At 40.6% G+C, this 19,617-nt stretch overlaps 1 protein-coding gene across 2 annotated transcripts in view; it reads right to left on the bottom strand.

Moving 5' to 3' along the window:
* PCSK5 (proprotein convertase subtilisin/kexin type 5) overlaps nt 1-19,617 on the bottom strand; it is a 357,644-nt gene that overhangs the window by 203,512 nt on the left and 134,515 nt on the right. For both annotated transcript variants that reach the window (XM_020787785.3, XM_020787784.3), the window contains exon 6: nt 14,004-14,092. In XM_020787785.3, the coding sequence (XP_020643444.3) occupies nt 14,004-14,092 (89 nt within the window). The remainder of the gene's footprint in view (nt 1-14,003; nt 14,093-19,617) is intronic.

Raw genomic sequence — 19,617 nt, 5'->3', positions numbered from 1 at the left:
TTTAGAGGTACATTCTCTGCCTTTTACTGTTAAAATGAGCCTTTTAAGGATATAAGCTTCTGCATTTTCAGACTGTATTTGAAACATTTTCCATTGTTCCTTTTTTATTCTTAAAATATATATTTTATGTATTTTCGATTGAATGCTAGCTTACATATTTGCCTGAAACTTAAGTTTAGTTTTTGTATATACTTTTAAGCATTTGTGCCTACATCTATTTATATATTTTAACTTGTTACTATTTGAAGTAATCTTCTGCATATGGAACATGTAAGACTTGAATATTTGGGAAATATTTTTGTGTTTATATAACATGAAAGTAATAAAGATAAATAAAGCTTGTAGATTTATTTATTTATTTATTTATTTATTTATTTATTTATTTATTTATTTATACCCCGCACCATCTGGCAACCAAGCAACTCTGGCTGGCTAACAACAAGATAAACAACACAATATCAAAAGACAATAAAAATAAAATAATATATATTTTTAAACAAATACGATAACCAGCAGGATAAATTAAAACAGATAGCTATAGTCAAACTCACTGGTTCTTAACCTTTGTTACTCAGATGTTTTTGGACTGCAACTCCCAGAAGCCTTCACCATCAGCTGTGCTGGCTGGGGTTTCTGGGAGTTGCAGTTCAAAAACACCTGGGTAACAAAGGTTAAGAACCACTGGTCAAACTGATGTTGCCTGGAACTATTGAAAACAATGAAAAAATTATATGGTTGTTGTAGTTTTTCGGCCTGTGTGGCCATGTTCTTGAGGTTTTTCTTCCTAATGTTTCGCCAGTTTTTATTCCTAACATTTCGCCAGTCTCTGTGGCTGACATCTTCAGAGGACAGGAGTCAGAACTCTGTCTGTGCTGTCAAATTATACTTTGATTCTCAAATGAGTTTTGATATGATTGTCAATTATTGTTTGGTTTCATTCTGGAATTAACTTTTAATTGGGAACAAATGCCAGCTGTGATGAACACAAGGTTCTTCTTTTTTCTCTCTCCAGAGGTCTATAAAGTTTTGGAGGTTCTTAGGGTGATGTTCAGCCATTGGAATTCCTGACCTGATATGGCACTCTGTTAAAAGAATTAAAATTAAAAAAAAATCTCTGGCCATTTTTGTGATCAAGACAAACAATATACATGATAGAATTCAATAAAGAAAAACAATTATAAATTACAGTATTCTAGCAGACATTATAAAACAATTATACGGAAAAATACGGCATGTATGTATGTATGTATGTATGTATGTATGTATGTATGTATGTATGTATGTATGTATGTATGTATGTATGTATGTATGTATGTATGTATGTATGTATGTATGTATGTATGTATGTATGTATGTATGTATGTATGTATGTATGTATGTATGATGGCATGTACATAGGTATGTATGCATTTCAGTTTTGTTTCTTGCGTTTCTGTCCAGAGAGGTCAGTTGCAGTAACAGAGGCACAAAATATCAAAACAAATGGCAAGGATATTACCATTTCAAACATCTGCTTAACAACTGTGTCAAAAAATAGATGGGGAGAAGGCTAAGCAGCGCTTGTCTGTCAGAACGGCCATTTTCGCTAATGATTTATACTGTTGATACTGATGGGTCTACCTGCCACTGTTACAATGAACAGAGGGAAGTGTAGTGAACCCCGCCCTGGCAGTATTAAATGACCTTCCAAATTCAAATTATTCTTGGTAAGAAAAAAGCAGACTGGAAGTCTTTGGGGAATCATGCACAATTAATTGTGTATCTAATACGTATCAACATTTGAATAATGGCACCTCATTACTTACTGATATCCAGTGTGGTGCAGAGTATAGCATGATGGACTGGGACTCAGAGGAGACTCGGGTTTGAATCCCTGCTTGACTATAGAAACTCACTAGGGGGTTGGAATGGATAAAACAATTCCTTAAATATCTTGAAAGCCCTATTAGGTCCACTATAACTTGGTTCCAGTTTAACAGCACACAACACACACTACCCTACTAGGATCTATGCCATCTTCTTCATGTTTGATTTGTATTATATTAGAGGTTCAAATTAAAGTCTCACCAGGATGTTAAAAAAAACCCGTGTCTTGACAACCCACAATAAACAAAGTGAACTATTTTCTCATTTAATAAGTACACTTCTATTTATAAACCAAATTAGCATCTTTTAATTATAAAACATAACAGCTTTGTTCCTCTCTTTGGTATAAATTAGCCTCAGTATTTATGCAGTTTTTAAAGTTCCAATTAACACACAGCTTTGCAGTTTTGTTGGTAAAGCTTTGCATTTCCTTCTCCCGCCAACCACCCCCATTTCTAATTGATTTGAAATTGCATGAGCACACTGTGAAGTTCACACAAAAATCTGTCTCTGCTTTGTGAGATAATACTTGTCCAAACACTGAACTCACTGTGAACAGTACTTTATAAAAAAGGAATAAACACTATTTCAGTTCCTACTTCTTTATAATTTAACCTCAAAATGAAAGTTAATCAGCTGAAGAAGCTGAATATATGAAAATGAGTCATTGGTCTGTGCTGTCTCGTTTGGCAGTGATGTGCCAAGGTCTCAAGTAAAGAGCTTTCTGAAATCTTTTCCATGGAAAAGTAGACAAGACTGTCAGCTTCACAATTGGGAGAAATCAAGAAGTGATAAACTGCCATGCTGCAGAAATACATTCTTCACAGCCACCGTATTTGGACAATCAAAATGCAGAGCCTGTTGTTTCCTCCCAAAGACCAGTTACCAAACAAAAGAAATTTCCAACTTATGAACCTGTGAAACATGTTAAAGGATAATTACACATCGTTCATTGCTCATTTCAGCTCTGTTTCTATTTGCATCTCTTTTGCCCCCCAGAAGCCTTATTCAGGCATTCAGTTGAATATATGAACAGCTAGCTACATTTGTGGTGGTGACACATATTCTATATCCATAGAGTACATGTAGCACAATGAACTACAGTGGAACCTCTACTTACGAACGTCCCTACCTATGAACATTTCAACTTACGAACAGCTCCGTTCACAAAATTTTGCTCCTACTTATGAACAGGAAAAAAAACCACGGGGAAGCCGGGAAATTTCAGTTAACCGTTGGCCAGCAAAGAGGCTGCTTGTCTGCTACCTCACTCGCCCCAGCTGTTAGAGAGTGTGGATACAGAAAGAGACTTCAGACTGCCTGGTACTGCCTAGTATTGCCTGGTACTGTACTGTACTGCCTGGTACTGTACTGTATGGACTGTTTTTTTTAATTTTTGGCTTTTTTATTTTTGTATTTTTGACTTTCTTTTTTAAAATAGAGAGACTACCTGTTCTGGGTGAGTACACTGTATTTACTGTACTGTACAGGGTTTTTTTGCAGCTTGGTGGAGGGGGGTAGGGCTAGGTGGGGGTTATGTTTCTGTGCTCTGATGGGTCTTGCAGTGTAGATTTTAGTTTTAAAATGTATGTGGTTAAAATGTGGCTCTAAAGTATGTTTTAAAATAAAAAAAATATGTGAGGGGCTGTGGTGGTTGTAGATGCAGGCAGGCAGGCAGGCTTTAAAATGGAATTTAGATTCAAGTCTCCCCCCCCCTCCGCTCTCTTTTTGTGATGAGGAGTTCTGTGCTGGACTAATGCTTGCTAGATTCTGTGACTTTTTAAAAGGTGTTCAGTTTAGAAGGTGTTCCCTCCCTCCCTCCTTTCCTGCCCTTTTTAAAAGGTGCTTGTTTTTAAAATGTTCTGTTTAGAAGGTGTTCCCTCCCCCTCCCCCCTTTCCTGACCTTTTTTTGACCTAGGTTCATCTTAGATCAAAAGAAGAAAAATTCTCCCCCTAGTGGTAGAGTATGGATGAAATGGGGACGAATGCTTCAGCATATGAATGGCGCCTCTACATAAGAACCAAAACCAGCCGGAATGGATTAATCAGTTTTCAATGCATTCCTATGGGAAATGATGATTCGACTTACGGATGTTTCAATTAACGAACATCTTGTGGGATGGATTAAGTTCGTAAGTAGAGGTTCCACTGTAGTAGTAAAGTGAAGTGGTACAGATAGTGAAGTATTGGTTTCCCACAATTTGAAATAGCTGCATTTAGACAATGAAATCTCAGTTTAAGACACAAAGGAACTTTACATATTTACCCACTTATCTTTCATTCTTCATTTCATGCAAACAAGGAAATTGTCCAGGTAGCTACAGTTAACTAACAGTTCCCATTATGTCCAATTTAATAAACTATGTGTGATATATGGAGGACCCCTCCACAAGATCCTGACCTCTAAGGATCACTAGATAAGTCACTCAACTGAGTCTAGACTACCCCATTATCTTCCAAAAGAATCTGTCACAAGCTGCTGTCACAATAAGATTTTCATATGAGAACACCATGATCATGCAGTATGAGATTCCCAGGCTAGAACACAGGTCATTAAAAAATAAACATGTATTTATGAAACACGGCATTCAGAATAAGTAAACACATGATGAAGAACAAAGTCACATATGCTTATTATGCCAAATAAAACATATTTAATGTTTAAGGTATTTTTCCTCCCTATGTACACAAGTAAAGACAGCCTTTATCTTCCTGATTATGACTTTGTTAATTAGAATTACTTTCATTGCATTTACATAGAAATAGTACTTTCAGTTGCAGAATTTTGAATTTTTGGCAAAATTCTCTTCTTGTGAAACAGTAGAAGTACAGAGATTCACAGAGGAGAATAGCTATAAGTTCCTTGGAGTCCACTCCTTTCTCATTAAATGGCACTTAAAGGTGATGATGTCTTTCTCAGTCAGGTCACACACCAAGTGGTATCTCACGCAGAAGTGTTTGGTGCATCCATTCATTTTTCCCACTTAGTTATAGCTCGATGTAGTTCTGGTTGTCTTACATCAACTGGACAGGCATCTCTTCGTTTATCTCAAAGCCATTCAGCAGCTTCTCTAACCATAGCAGTTCTCTGCATGCTTCAGCTGCAGCAATGAATTCAGACTCTGTGCAGGATAAAGCTACGATATCTTGTTTGTGACTAGCCCACAAAATAGGACTGTCATCAAACATGAACAAGAAACTACAGTGGTGCCTCGATATACGACTGCCCCAACATACGACCATTTCTAGTTGCGATGAGCTCCAGACGCAAAATTTTGCTTCAACTTACAGCTGGAGCTTTGAGTTGCAAACAGAAAAGAGGGAGGGAAAAAGGGTGGGGAATTCAAATTAGAGTACTAACTTGGTCAGTGAAGAGCTTCTTCGCAGCTCTTTCATCCCAACAGTTAGAGTGTGTGTGTTTGCAGAGAGGCTTCAGACTGCCTGGTGCTGCTTTCTGCTTCTGGGCGAGTACATTTGCAGGGTTTTGCAGGGTGAGTTTGGGCTGAGGGGGTTATGTTTCTGTGCTGTGATTTTTTTTGTGCGTTTGGTTTCCCCCCCCCAATTTGCTCTTTTTGTTTGTTTGTTTGTTTGTTTGATTGATTGATTTTGTACGGACCCATCGCATTTCGATGGGGCTGGCTGTGCTGTTTATTTTTTTCCCCCCTTTCAGCCCCATCGCATTCCAATGGGGCTTCCTGTGCTGTTTTTGTTTTGGTTTGTTTTTTCTTTCAGCCCCATTGCGTTCTGATGGGGCTGGCTGTGCTGTTTATTTTTGGTGTTATTTTTCCCTTTCAGTCTCATTGCGTTCCAACGGGGCTTGCTGTGTGGTATTTTATTATTATTATTATTTTGGCCAGAATGGATTAATGGGGTTTCAATGTTTTCCTATGGGAAATGGTGCTTCGACCTATGACCATTTCGAGTTACACCCATCTTCTGCAACGGATTATGGTCGAAAAATCGAGACACCACTGTACTAGTAGACTTATAATCTATATGATCTTCTGCCCAATCTGCATCAGTGCACCCTAAAAGCTCTGGATTTTTATTACTTAGCAATCTTAATTTAAAATCCATGGTCCATTTTAAATATCTTGCTGCCTTTTTTTACAGCTTTCAAATCATTCTTACAGCGCTAGCTATATCTGGTTTGCTGATGGTTGTGAGGTACAAAAGCTTACCTTACAGCTGTTCCATATTTACTATTATTATCCCCTTTATTTTGCAGAAAATCTGTCTGCATCCGTGTTACAATATCTTCAGAAGCTCAAATATATTTTGTTTCTGATTTAGCCAATATGACCCATCTGCCTCCCTCTGTTTTAAAGGCCAAACAGAATGTTGCATCCCGTAATGCTTTGATTTCTACCTCAAACGCATCAAAGCATTCACCCAGCGACCTTGTAAGAAATCCTATTTTCTGTGTATCAGTCAGTTCAAAGCCAATAAAACTTAAATTGTCAAACACTGAATAGAGCAGAAATGTGCTTTTCAGAGTCTAGTTTGTCATTAAGATGGAACCATACATGTTTCCTAATATTTAAAGTTGGAAAAACCTATAAGATCTCTCAAATACTTCTAGGATTCTTTAGCCTTTTCATAGCCTTTAATATATATCATCTGTTTATGTGAGAAGCTTTATGGAATTATTATCCTATAGAATCCCATGTTCCTATTTAGCTTTACCCTCTGCTTCTGTTAGTCTTTGTTTTTGAAAACAACCATGCACTTTTAAGGGTCCAAGGTTAAATTGTAGCATCACTTTCCATGGAGAGAAATTCAGAGATGTTAACCCTAAAATTGTTTTGCTGTGATCAAGGATCCATTTTCCCTCTTTCCCTTCCTGAGCAAGTTTGATAAGGAATCTCAGAAAAATAAATAATTCTTTCTCTTCAGCCCGTTTTGAGGCATTTTTGCTTTTTAAAAATGGTCTGGGAGAGAAGAAAAATATAGCAATCACTTTAAAAAAACTTAGTTATATGTCTCTGTGCTCATAAACTGTTGCAGAGTTTTGAATTTCTTGCAAAATTCTTTTTTCTCTGCAGCAAAAGTACAGAGTTCCACAGACAACAACAGCTACAAGTTCCCCAAAATCTGCCCCTTTCTCATTAACTGGCACTTAAGGTCTCAATAACTCACCCTGAGACAGTGGTGGATTAACCATTAAGCACAATAAGCACGTGCTTAGGGGCATCAAGGGAAGAGGGGACACCACAGAAATTTTCCATAGCCAAATTTACCATATGATGCAATACTGCAAATGGTGCAGCCATGAAAAAAATTACATACAAATATATACAATAATAACAAGAGCACTCAGAGAGTGCAGACCTCTGCCGAACATCATGAAACTGAAGGGGGAAAAATCCCCCACAAATGAAAACAGGGGAAACTTTGTATGCAGTCTGTGAAACTTGTATACAATCTGTACAATGCCAATAGAAAAGAAACACACACATACTCTGACAAAAACATAACCTCCTCAGCGGAAGTTAAAAGAAAATAGTAATGATAGCGGTTAATGATATATATTAATCTTGGGAATACAACAAAATTAAAATCTGGTAAATTTAACTGCCCCACACGGAGGCTCACATGATCGTTCTTGTGTAACTTCTAAGTCTTGTTCATGTCCGGTGTTCCTGAGAATGAACCTGTGCAGAGGCGATAGTAGCTCACTGTTGGCACGTCCAGCATGTCAACAGGCAACAACACATGTGCCAGCCTGACCCAGGAATTGCCTGTGGTTGCAGGCTCAGGCCCTAACCTGAGCAGCAGCTACTAGGCCACTCATGAGGGGCCCACCTGGAAGCCTGGAGGGAAGGCCTATGTAAGGATTGGTTCTCTCTCCCAGACTTTCCCTCACCAATGCAAGTGTCTTCTGCTTTGGCCTGAGTGTGCAACCTTGTTCCAGCCTTGCCTTGTTCCAGGTTCCTACCCTTTTGTTCCTGCCTTGCCTGCCAGCCTTATTGTTCCAGCTCTGTTACCCTGTGTGGTGGATTGGGCCCTGATGCCCTTGCCAGGTGGCAAAAGGTCAGCGAGTAGCTTCCAGACTCTTGACACTTTGTAAGTAAGCTGATTCCTTTTTTTTTTATAACACTGACAACAAATAATGTAATTTATTTTATTTATTTATTTATTTATTTGATTTTTACCCCGCCCCTCTAGACCATGTCTACTCGGGGCGGCTTACAAAATAAAACAAAACAATATAAAAATATATAAAATCATAAAATTACATATTTCAATTTAAAACAATTAATTTAAAGAGAGGATTACCAAGATGGAATAGTCAAAAAAGAGAGAGAGAAACAGAGAAAAAGACTTAATTGACTGGAGGGAAGGCCTTCTTGAATAACCAAGTTTTTAACTGGCTTTTAAAAACACCCAGCGAGGGTGCCAGCCGAATTTCTGTTGGGAGGGCGTTCCACAGCCGAGGGGCCACCGCCGAGAAGGCCCGGTTTCTTGTTTTTTCCTTCCGGGCCTCTCTCGGCGTCAGACCCCTCAGCCGCCCCTGCTGGCTATATCGGGTGATCCGGGTAGATCTGGGTGGGAGAAGACGATCTGCCAAATATTGAGGTCCCAAACCATTTAGGGCTTTATAAGTGATCATTAGCACTTTGAAGTCGATGCGGAAACGGATGGGCAACCAGTGCAAAGCAGCCAGGGTGAGGGAGATATGCTGGTGTTTTCTCACCCCACTAAGGAGCCTGGCTGCTGCATTCTGGACTATCTGAAGTTTCCGCGTCAGCCTCAAAGGCAGCCCCACGTAGAGCGCATTACAATGGTCTAATCTCGAGATTACGAGCGCATGGGCAAGAGTAGTGAGGGCCCCCCGATCAAGATATGGTCACAGCTGGGCAATCCGCCATAGATGAAAATAGGCAGAGCGGACCACGGACGCCACCTGCGTTTCCATGGTAAGCGCCGGGTCCAGATGTATTCCCAAGCTGCGGACCTCACTCTTTGCGGCAAGGGTCGTCCCCCCAAAGGAGAGGGAGTCACCTATGCCGCTGACGGAAGGGCCGCCCACCCTCAAGACCTCCGTCTTGTCCGGGTTCAGCCTCAATCCATTTGACTGCATCCATTCCAGTACAGTGTCCAGGCAGCGCTGGAGGGACTGGACGGCATCCACTGAAGTTGGTGTAAAGGAGATGTAGAGCTGTGTGTCATCAGCATACTGATGACACGATGCCCCACACCCCCTGATGACCCCGCCCAGCGGCCTCATATAGATATTAAACAGCATTGGGGAGATGATCGACCCTTGTGGAACCCCACAATTGAGATTCCACGGGGCCGAGACCCTCTCCCCAAGCTGTACTCTCTGGGGGCGGTCCTCCAGGAAGGAGCGGAGCCAGGCAAGTGCCAGGCCACCAACTCCCAACTCGGAGAGCCTCCCCAGGAGGATACCATGGTCGACAGTATCAAAGGCAGCTGAGATGTCGAGGAGGACCAACAAGGACATGTTGCCCCCATCGGCCTCCCTCAACAGGTCATCCAACAGTGCGACCAGTGCCGTCTCTGTACCATAGCGCGGCCTGAAGCCCGACTGAAATGGGTCCAGAGCATTGGTTTCGTCCAAGAGCGCCTGAAGCTGATCTGCCACCACCCTCTCAACCACTTTGCTGAGGAAGGAAACATTGGCGACGGGCCTATAATTGCCAATTTCATCCGCCGCCAAATTTGGTTTCTTCCTAATGGGCCTAATGAGTGTCTCCTTGAGGGCGAGGGGGATCTTGCCCTCCTGGAGAGACCCATTAATTATTGCAGTGGCCCATTCAGTTGTTACCGGCCTGGCTGCTTTGATTAGCCAGGCCGGGCAAGGGTCGAGAGAAGAGGTGGTGGCCCGACAGCGATCAAGCGCCTTGCCTACCAAATCTGGTGTTACAGGCTGAAAGGAGTCGAGAATAACCGGGCAGGACGGAGCGCTGGACATCTCTGCTCGATCCATTGTATTTAAAAAAGGAGAAAGGTCACGGCGGATGGCCTCCACTTTGGATTTTAAAAATGCTGCAAATTGGTCAGGTGAGATGCTAGTGGGAGGCCCTTCACCCTGACCAATTCCGGATAGATTGCGAACTATACAGAAAAGTTCCGCCTGCTGGTTGGAAGCTTCGCTTATCCGGTCAGCGAGGTAAGATCTTCTAGCAGCCTTTACCTTGGCCAGGTAATGGTTAGTTGCGATCCTGACAGCTATTTTACTATAATCCGTTGGTTTCTTTCTCCAAGCGCACTCTAGCCGTCTCCTTATTCGCTTCATCGCTCGTAGATCCTGACTATACCAGGGTCCTGGCCGAGCTCTGCTCCTGAGAGGGCGTTTGGGTGCGATCGTGTCAACAGCCCTAGTAGCGGCGGAGAACCAACCATTGACCAGAGCTTCGACAGGAGCACCAGACAGTTCTGCTGGAATCCCTCTCATGGTATCCTGAAAACCAATTGGATCCAGTAACCTTCGAGGGCGGACCATCAAAATAGATCCATGCTCCCTCCGAGGGGAGAGCGCCATTGTGAGGTTACATTTTATTAGGTAATGGTCTGACCATGACAAGGAGACTGACACAAGGTCAGTCACCATCAGACCACGCTCATTACACTCGGTGGAAAAAACCAAGTCGAGCATATGGCCACCCATGTGCGTGGGGCCGTTGACATGTTGGGATAAGTTCAAGGAAGCCATGGTTTCCAAGAACTCAAGAGCTGGACTGGATACCTCCGCCTCCGCATGGATGTTGAAGTCACCCAGGACCAGAAGTCTCGGGGACTCCAACATGATTTAATGTTTCATGATTTTGTGGAAGTGCTTATGAAATGTTGTGAAACTATGCATGCATTTATTGCATGGTGGTGGACTGGTGGTGATAACTGAATGTGCATTTCATTACATCTATCAATTTATGTGACAGACCTCAAGAACCAAGATGAAATGTGTTCAGTTAAGTGGTGCACAAAAGCGCAAGTATCAAAAAAGAAACAAGAGAAGATTTTGGATTTAGAATCCAAGACTGCAAAGGTGTCTAATTTCTTCACACAAGTTCCACAACATGATATACCTATTCCGGGTCAAAACCAATCATCATCAGAAGTGGACACAAATACAGTAAATTCAACTTTGATCACTTCAGAATCAAAATATGATGACATTAGAATCACTGAGGTGTCAGAAGCAGGTTCATCATTACTGATCTCATTTTGCCTGTAAATTCTCTTGATACCTCTACTGTAAATGCTGAATCAAGTTACTTTACAATACATTCTGGGGCTGAAATAATTGCTGAAAATGAAAGTTTAGTGGACCATGTTGATGGTGGTGAAATGCTTCTTTCTGCAAAAGATGAAGTAAATCTCAATGTAGCAAAGGATCCAGGGTTGCGGCTTGATTTCTCTGCTGATTATGTGGCTTATTGGATTGCTTGTGGACCCAGTGACTGTCACCACGACACTGGGCCATTTGACAAGTCTTACCGGCATTTCAGTAGTGGCAAACCAGTAAGGTATTGTTCACAGAAACTTTTTGTTGGGACAAAAGCCAATGGTGAGAAATACAAAAGAGAGTGGTTACTATAGTCACCATCAAGAGGATCGGTTTATTGTTTTGTTTGCAAACTGTTTCCTCCTAAAAAATTCTTGAATTTTCTTATAAGAGAAGGGTTCAGTGACTGGCAAAGTACTATTATAATTGATAATCATGAAAAAAGCGCTACTCACTAAGACTCTATGCTAACATACTTAACTCAAGACAAGGTGTGGGGTTGGGGCAACAGTCGGAGAAACAAATCCAGGAAGAGTGTGATTACTGGGAACATGTCTTGAGGCGTGTCATAGCTGTTATTTGTATGTTAGCTGAACGTGGCTTGGCTTTTCGAGGAACAGAAGAAAGGTTTGGATCATTACAAAATGGGAATTTCTTAGGGCTACTTGAATTCATAAGCCAGTTTGATCCATTTTTAGCAGGCCACATTTCGAAATATGGAAATTCAGGCAAAGGAAATCCTGCTTACCTGTCCAAAACCACCTGTGAGGAATTCATTCAACTATTGGCACAAAAGGTCCATAGGCTCATTGTTGATGAAGTAAAATTTTATTATTATTTTAGTTTGTCAGTTGATTCAACACAAGATCTATCATATATCGATCAGTTAAGTGTTGTACTTAGGTACTAAAAAGATGGCCAGCCTATTGAATGCTTTTTGATCTTTCTGGAAATGAAAGGCCATACTGGTAAGGAAATGGCAAATCAGGTGTTGCAGTACTTACGTGAAGTTTGTAAGCTAAACTTTTCAAAATGTAAGCATCAGATAACGCTACTAACATGTCAGCAAAAAGAAAAAGAAAAGAAAAAGAAAAAGAAACAAAGAAACAAACAAGTTTGCTATACATGTGCCCTATGTAGCTCCTTCACTAAATCTGGTAGGCCAAAGTGCTATTGACTGCTGTCAAGAGGCAGTTAATTTCTTCTCTACGGTGCAGTCTATACCTTTTTTTCTGTGTCAAGCAACCACTGGAAATTTCTTAAAGGTTTTATTGGAAATGAAAATGTCTTAAAATCCCTCTCTGATACCAGATGGAAGGCACATGCTATGGTAACTGCAGCAATTTTGAAATCTTTCCTTAAAATTCTAAAAGCATTAGAACATATAGCTAAAGACCAGTCACAAAAGCAAGACACTTGAAGAGAAGCAAATAATATTGCAGATAAGACGCAAGAGATAGAATTTGTTTTACGGTATGTTAAATTTTTGGAATGAGATTTTGCAGAATTTTCAGAGTAAGCCAAGTTCTACAAAAAGAGGATGTGAACTTGGAAACATGTGCAGATCTGTATGTATCATTAGTTGACCAACTGTGCACTTCATGAGATGAATTTGAAAGATATTTGAAAGCTTCAAAGGAAATGCTACCAGATGTTGATTACAAGGCAGCTATAACTCGCATACATATCAGAAAGAAGGTATTCAATGACAGAGATGCACCAGAAGTACATCTGAATGCCAGGTACAGACATTGAAGTCAAACTCAGAATCCGACAAAGACTGAACTATGATTTACTGAGCCCCAGAAGTTTGGATAAACAACTGAAAAGTTTTAATGTGGCTCTGAAATGAAGTCAACATTGGCAGAAGGCCTTGAAGGTGGAGGAGGGCATTCCAGAAGAAGGACATCACTAGAAATAGGGACACATTTCATACACATTTCATACATCCTGACACAGAACAGTTATTTGACTAGCAATATGCACAATGTTATTAGAGTGTGTGTGTGTGCGTATGCGCGCGCGCGTACACGTACACACACACACACACACACACACACACACACACACACACACACACACACACACACACGAGTCAGCCTCTCTGACAAAGTGTGTCTATCTACTAGCCAAAATTTTCCCCAATTCATTCCTAGAACTACAGCTATCTGTAAGTACCGGAGGTCTCCAAAATCCTAGGCAGTTCTTTATTATAGGCCTTCGAATAGCTAGAGAGGGCTATATATTCCTTAGAAATGGAAAATAAATAAAGCTAGAAGAGCTGTTTAGACAACATTGTTCAGATGCCTCAGATTCAAATTCAGGGAATTGTTGCCAATTAAATTAACAGAGTCACACATTGAGAGGATTTTCTCAGCAACAATCTCATCATATCATTTCATCCATAACAATAACAAGCAAGCCTCGCTGTAGTACAGAGTGGTCTCTAATATTGCTTCTGCTTTTCCCCTTTGATTTCTTTGATTTATAATAAATTGAAGATTTTCCATTCAAAAAGGTGGATAATGAAATTTAGTTTTGGTGATGTTAATAGAAATATGTGAAGAATTGGAAGGAAACATGAGCAAGAAGATAGTCTAAATACAGTTTTCTTCTACAAAATAGTTTTTGTAGGGAAAAAACATTCCTATGAAATGTACATTTTCATTATTTTTGGCTATATGAACAGAAAAAAAGACTAATCTCCTTCAAACTGACCTAAAAGACAGATGTTCTCATGCTAATACTAGTCCATACATAGAGGAATTAGACATTTATATATCATTTTTCTTTCAGACATACTGTATAAGTTGCTATAGTGAATAACTGATTCATTCCTAATACTAGTGTATGTTATATATTGATATAAGATAGCTATACTTACCTCCAATTCTGGCATTAAATGCAATTCCTACTACACAGTGTGAGTTGTTTGCTGTAGCTGCTACTTCTCCAGCACAACGAGTTCCATGCCTGTGAGCAGAAAAGAAAATGACTTACGCTAAGCCATAATCTTCATTTTGTGATCAAAGCTGCACTTTATTATTAGAATTATGATTTTGCTTTTAATTCATCAGTATAAATGTTTTAGTCAAATGCAGCATGAAATCAGCACATCAAATTGATACTACAAAGGAAAGGCATTATGCATCTTAAATGGGCTCTTTAATGCAACCCAGGTGAGAGCTAAAACCATGGATTTTAAAAAGCATTCTTAAGAATAATTGAATAATGGTTCTAACACAATTTAGAAACGACCCCTATCCCTGCACACAATTGCTTCAGTTCACTCATTTCTTATAGGCATGAGAATTCCATTGAGCAAATGAAGTTACCATACCTGGAAATAAATTCATTGCCATAGAGAAGACAAAATTATATTAATGAGACTGCCTACAAATAATGGCGAAAATCCTGTTTGTGTAAGGTTATGCAGTGCAAACTGGAAAGTATCCTCATCAAGCATCGGTAATTTTTAATTTAAATTAATCAGAATCTTCCCGTCTCCATTTTTAGGTTTTATGGCTCCTTAGGCCTCCCTTTTGCCCTGGGGTGGCCTTTGAGAGCCTTGGGACAGGGAGGGAGTAACCTCTGATAGTCAAAACTTGCCATTCGTGGCCCTGATCCTGCTCTTGGTGATCCAGTGGTGATTTTTGATGACTCACCCTCCCTGCACCTGTCCCAAGCCTTCCTCAGGGCAAAAACAAGCCTAAGCAAACCTCAGAACCTAAGAGATAGAAATAGAAAACTTTCACTTGTTTAAATTGATTATTTCTGGTGCCTAGTCCCAATTTATACCAGCTTAACAGGATTTTACCCGTTGTCTTTTGCACATGCAATAGATCACGTCAATGCTGATTACGTAATTTGAGGCAATTCTCTGCCAAATCTTACACTATGTTACATTGGCAGAATTATGCAGAAGGATTTTGACTGAAATCTCTTTATGACAGTTTCCTGGCACCTTCAGCAACAGAAGGCATTAGGAGGATCCTGCCCTCCTAGGCCAGGTTGCGATGGCCTCTAAAGAGAAGCAGGAATCAGGTGGCACAGAACTCAGATGGCTTACAGGTATCTCTAGTAAGAGCAGCCTTTTCAGCTGGAGTCTGTCAGGACTCTAACCTCCCAGGCTATTTGGGAGCTGGCCAGGCAGGGGACCAGGTATGGCAGAACTCAATAAGGCTAAATAAAGATAGAGATGGAACCACACTGCAGCCTGGCAAAGGACTAGCAATGCAATTTCCTGATGAAATGTTAAAGATCTTGCAGAAAGGTCTCTGCCAGAATGAGTCCAGACACATCACTATAAAGAGTAGGTTTAGGGACGGGAAAGAATGTTATTGGAGCTGAGATTCTTGATTGAGGCGTACATTAGTACACCTGCACTGAAAAACAAAGTGCACCTTGCTTCAGAAATCTACACATTTGCAAGGCTTGAGAAATAAAAAAACAGAGCAAACCCTATGTACATTTGAAAAACATCCATGAACACTTCTGTCAGTATGTGAGGGGAGCTAATGAAAGAATTTCTAGTCAGATTTGGGGATCAAAATCTGACCCCCAAATTCACTGATACAATCCACCCCTGCTTTAGAAGATATCAAAATTAGAGATCACGTGAGAGATCCCCAGGCACAGAACCCATATATGGGACTAGATCTGTTTAAGACACATGCAGACAGTGCTGGCTGTCCTACAGGTGCCTGAAAATATCTCCTTTCTATGATGAGCAAGCAGGATTCAGATCAGGATGCTATACATCCTGATCATGGTATAGTTTTACAACATCTGGTGGATAAATATTCATTTAAGACCAAAGGAGCACTATATACAGCCTTTGTTGATTTCAAGTATACATTTGATACGATTCCACGACACAGGCTTTGGCAAAAGTTGGAGACAACCAACATTGATAGGTGGCTCTTGCTCCTGATTCACTGCCTCTATGCAAAAACCAGGTTGAAGATGAGATGTAACAGGGCAGGTCACCTCACCAAGGCTATCCCCACATATGCTGGTGTTAAACAAGGCTGTGTATTGGCTCCCACTTTGTTCAACATCTATATTAACTTCTTGGTCAAGAATTTATCTGGAACCAACTTTCATCCCCCTAAACTAGCAGATAGACCCCTATCTACTCTTTTATACGCAGATGATGTACTTCTCTCATTAACCTGTGTTGGCTTACGGCGGTTATTAAGCGCCCTGGGCAACTACAGTGGTGCCTCACAAGACGAATGCCTAGCCAGACGAAAAACCTGCAAGACGATTGGTTTTTGCGATCGCTATGGTGCCTCACAAGACTGTTTCCTTTATGGCCATGCTTCGCAAGATGGTTCCCCCCCCAAGACTGATGCCTTGCAAGACGAATAAATTTCACTCGTCTTGCGACGAGTGAAATTGTCTCAAGTGAATTGTCTCAAGACAATTTTTTTTGCAACAGAGCACTTCTCACGGAATGAATTACATTCGTCTTGCAAGGCACCAATGTATTGTAAAACTGAGGAGTTAGTAATTAGTTATAATAAATCAAATGTCTTAGTGTTTACTAGGAAACGGATCACACATAAATGGCAAACAAATGACCATCCAATTGAGCAATGTAATTTCTCAAGAAGATGGTGGGCATACAGTTTACTGATAACACTTAGCAAACTGATTGGCCTATAATTTGCAGGGTCAGCTCTTTTCCCTTTTTTATAAATTGGAACAATGATAGCAAGTCCCCAGTCCTCTGGTATACATGCAAGCTGGTTGATGCATGTAAATAGTGTTGCTAATACTGGGGCCCACCAATTAATACTGGCTTTAAGAATCTCAGGAGGGATGTTATCACTCCCGGGTGCTTTGCCTACTTTAAGCTCAGCAATAAGTCTGGTGATTTCAGAGATTGAAACTGGGGGCCAGTCAGGGAGATCATGGGAAGTGGTTTGTGGAGTCAAATGTCCGGATTGTTTTGCACCATATAGACCAGTAAAATATAGTTCCCAGGTCTTAACAGGTATGTATGAATTTGCTGCACCTACTTGACCATCTAACCCTCTTGAGACTATTTTCCAGAAGGTAACAGAGTCATGTGACCTTGATGCTACAATTAATTTCTGCCAACTCATCCTCAATGCCAAATTCTTTTTGTCCTTAATTAGTTTTTTATATTTTTTCTTTAACTGAAACCAATCAGGTGGTAGGGATGGCAGGTTTGATTCCCTATATCTCTTATTCTAATAGTAGATACTTCATTTCCAGACATTCCTGATCGAACCATTGGATCAATGGGTTCTACAAAAAGGGGCATCCTGTCTTATGGATTTTTTATGAATCAAACATCCTTGTAGTGCTGTGACTATTTCTTGATATAGTTTAAGAACCTTTTCAGGGAAACATGTTTTCAAAAGGGACTCCTGCACTCTGAGACAGCTTTCTGGACGCAGGAATGCAGTTATAACATACTCTGCCTTGGCTGACCATCTCACCCATATCTCCTTTTTATGTGTCTTTTGACTAGGTTTTCAGCAAATCAAATCTAGAGCCTCAAACATGCTATTCATTACTCTCTATATATCACCCCTCCAGTACTGAATGCTGGATTCTGGATAGAGTCCTAATGTATAGGCAGTTCCTTCTGTTTTGATGTGAAGGTAAGTCAGATGCAATTGGCTTTTAGTTACAGTAGAAAATATATAGACGGGATATTGTAATCTTCAAGAATTACTGACTCCAAATGTCCAGCTTATTCTCTTGGAATACAGTGGTGCCTCACTTAACGACGATAATCCATTCCAGGAAAAGCGAAAACATTGTAAAGTGAAAATAAAAAACCAATTGAAACGCACTGAAACCCGTTCAATGCATTCCAATGGGGTAAAAACTCACTGTCCAGCGAAGATCCTCCATACGGCGGCCATTTTTGCTGCCTGTATAGCGAGGAATCCATCCCTAAACACAGCGGGGAGCCATTTTAATCACCCAGTGGCCATTTTGAAACTGCCGAACAGCTGTTCAAGAAATGTCGTTTTGCAAAGAATCGGTTCCCAAAGCAGGGAACTGATCATCGTAAAGTGAAATTCCTCCATTCAGACCATCGCTTTGCAATCACAATTGCGATCGCAAAAAGATTGTCATTAAGCGGTTTGTCATAATGTGGGGCAATAGTAAAGCGAGGCACCACTGTATATCTGTAAGGATTCTCAGTCATCCAGGTGAGGTCATCTGGAAGGTGAGTTGTGGCAACTAGACTTCCTTCTAGGTTGAAACGTTTAGCTACTCATCCAAGTAGCTTCTTCAGTCTGAGGAGAGTTGGTAAGAGACCTCTAATATATCCTCCACATTGGTTTTACTTCCCCCTGGTCTGAATAGACTCTTTAGATGGATGAGGGCGGCGGGGGGGGGGGGAACTGAGTGAAAATCCCACTTCTGCAGTCCTTCTCCAGGGAGGTCAGGAAGGCCATACATGTGCATATAGAAAATCCCTCACTCAACAGGGGTGGAGGCCTTAGATACAATCTATCTCCTATTTATCATGCTGCCATTTCATCCATCTTCTGGAAGATTAGGACCACATACACCAGAAAGAAGGGGTGCAGAGGTGGGATTATCCTTTACCCCCAGTCCTTTGTCCATCTAAGGAGCTTATTCATACCAGGAGGAAATGAAACTAACATTTCAACATTCCTGGTTTCAACAAATGAATCCAGGAGGATATAGCTGGGGCCTCCTACCAACTCTCCTCAGACTGAAGAAGCTACTTGGATGAGCAGCAAAATGTTTCAGCCGAATAAGAAAGAAGTCCTATTGCCATGACTTAACTTCCAGATATTCTTGTGGAACTACTGTATAAATAGCTCCCAAGCTGCCATACAGTTCATCTCACAACTGTCAAATTCCATGTGTACATTCATTTCGCCATTATTTTTCATCCCCTGAACTTTATTCAATGCATTCTATTCATCATCAGAGAGCTTAGGTCATGTCTTCATGGTCTGATAGTCTATGATAGTCTATGCAACAAATATGTCATTTTTGGTTCCATTGCTATCCACACCTTGAGAAGGATCCCTTTATTATGTTCAATCTGCTGGATTACTGCAATCAATTTCCCCTTAAAACAAAGGTCAGTATCCTACTGAATTACAGCAGGACTGGAAATCCTGACACCATAGTTACATGTGCAAGCTTTGCTGTTGTGTAAGCAGTAATCTCCATGAGGAAAACCAAGCTTGTGCAAGTGTCACATTCCTGCATTACTATAGTGGTGCGACTTTCTTCTCAGGGGCATCTCAAAAGAATAACTGTCACTATATTCTATTATTGCATGAGTAGAAGAATTATATTGAACTAACACATACATGATGACCATTCTCAATGGCTTTTTTATTTCTACAGCTGCAGCTGAAAAACTAATGGTCTATTATATGCAAAGATGTGTCAATCGCCAAGCCATTTAAGGGGAACATGTTGAGATACACTGGATTAAGCACAAGAGTATTCAACTTCTTCTT

Source organism: Pogona vitticeps, chromosome 2, assembly GCF_051106095.1.
Source record: "Pogona vitticeps strain Pit_001003342236 chromosome 2, PviZW2.1, whole genome shotgun sequence".
Lineage (NCBI taxonomy): Eukaryota > Metazoa > Chordata > Lepidosauria > Squamata > Agamidae > Pogona > Pogona vitticeps.
The sequence above is the reverse complement of the archived record's forward strand: the minus strand, read 5'-3'. Positions and strand labels throughout refer to the sequence as shown.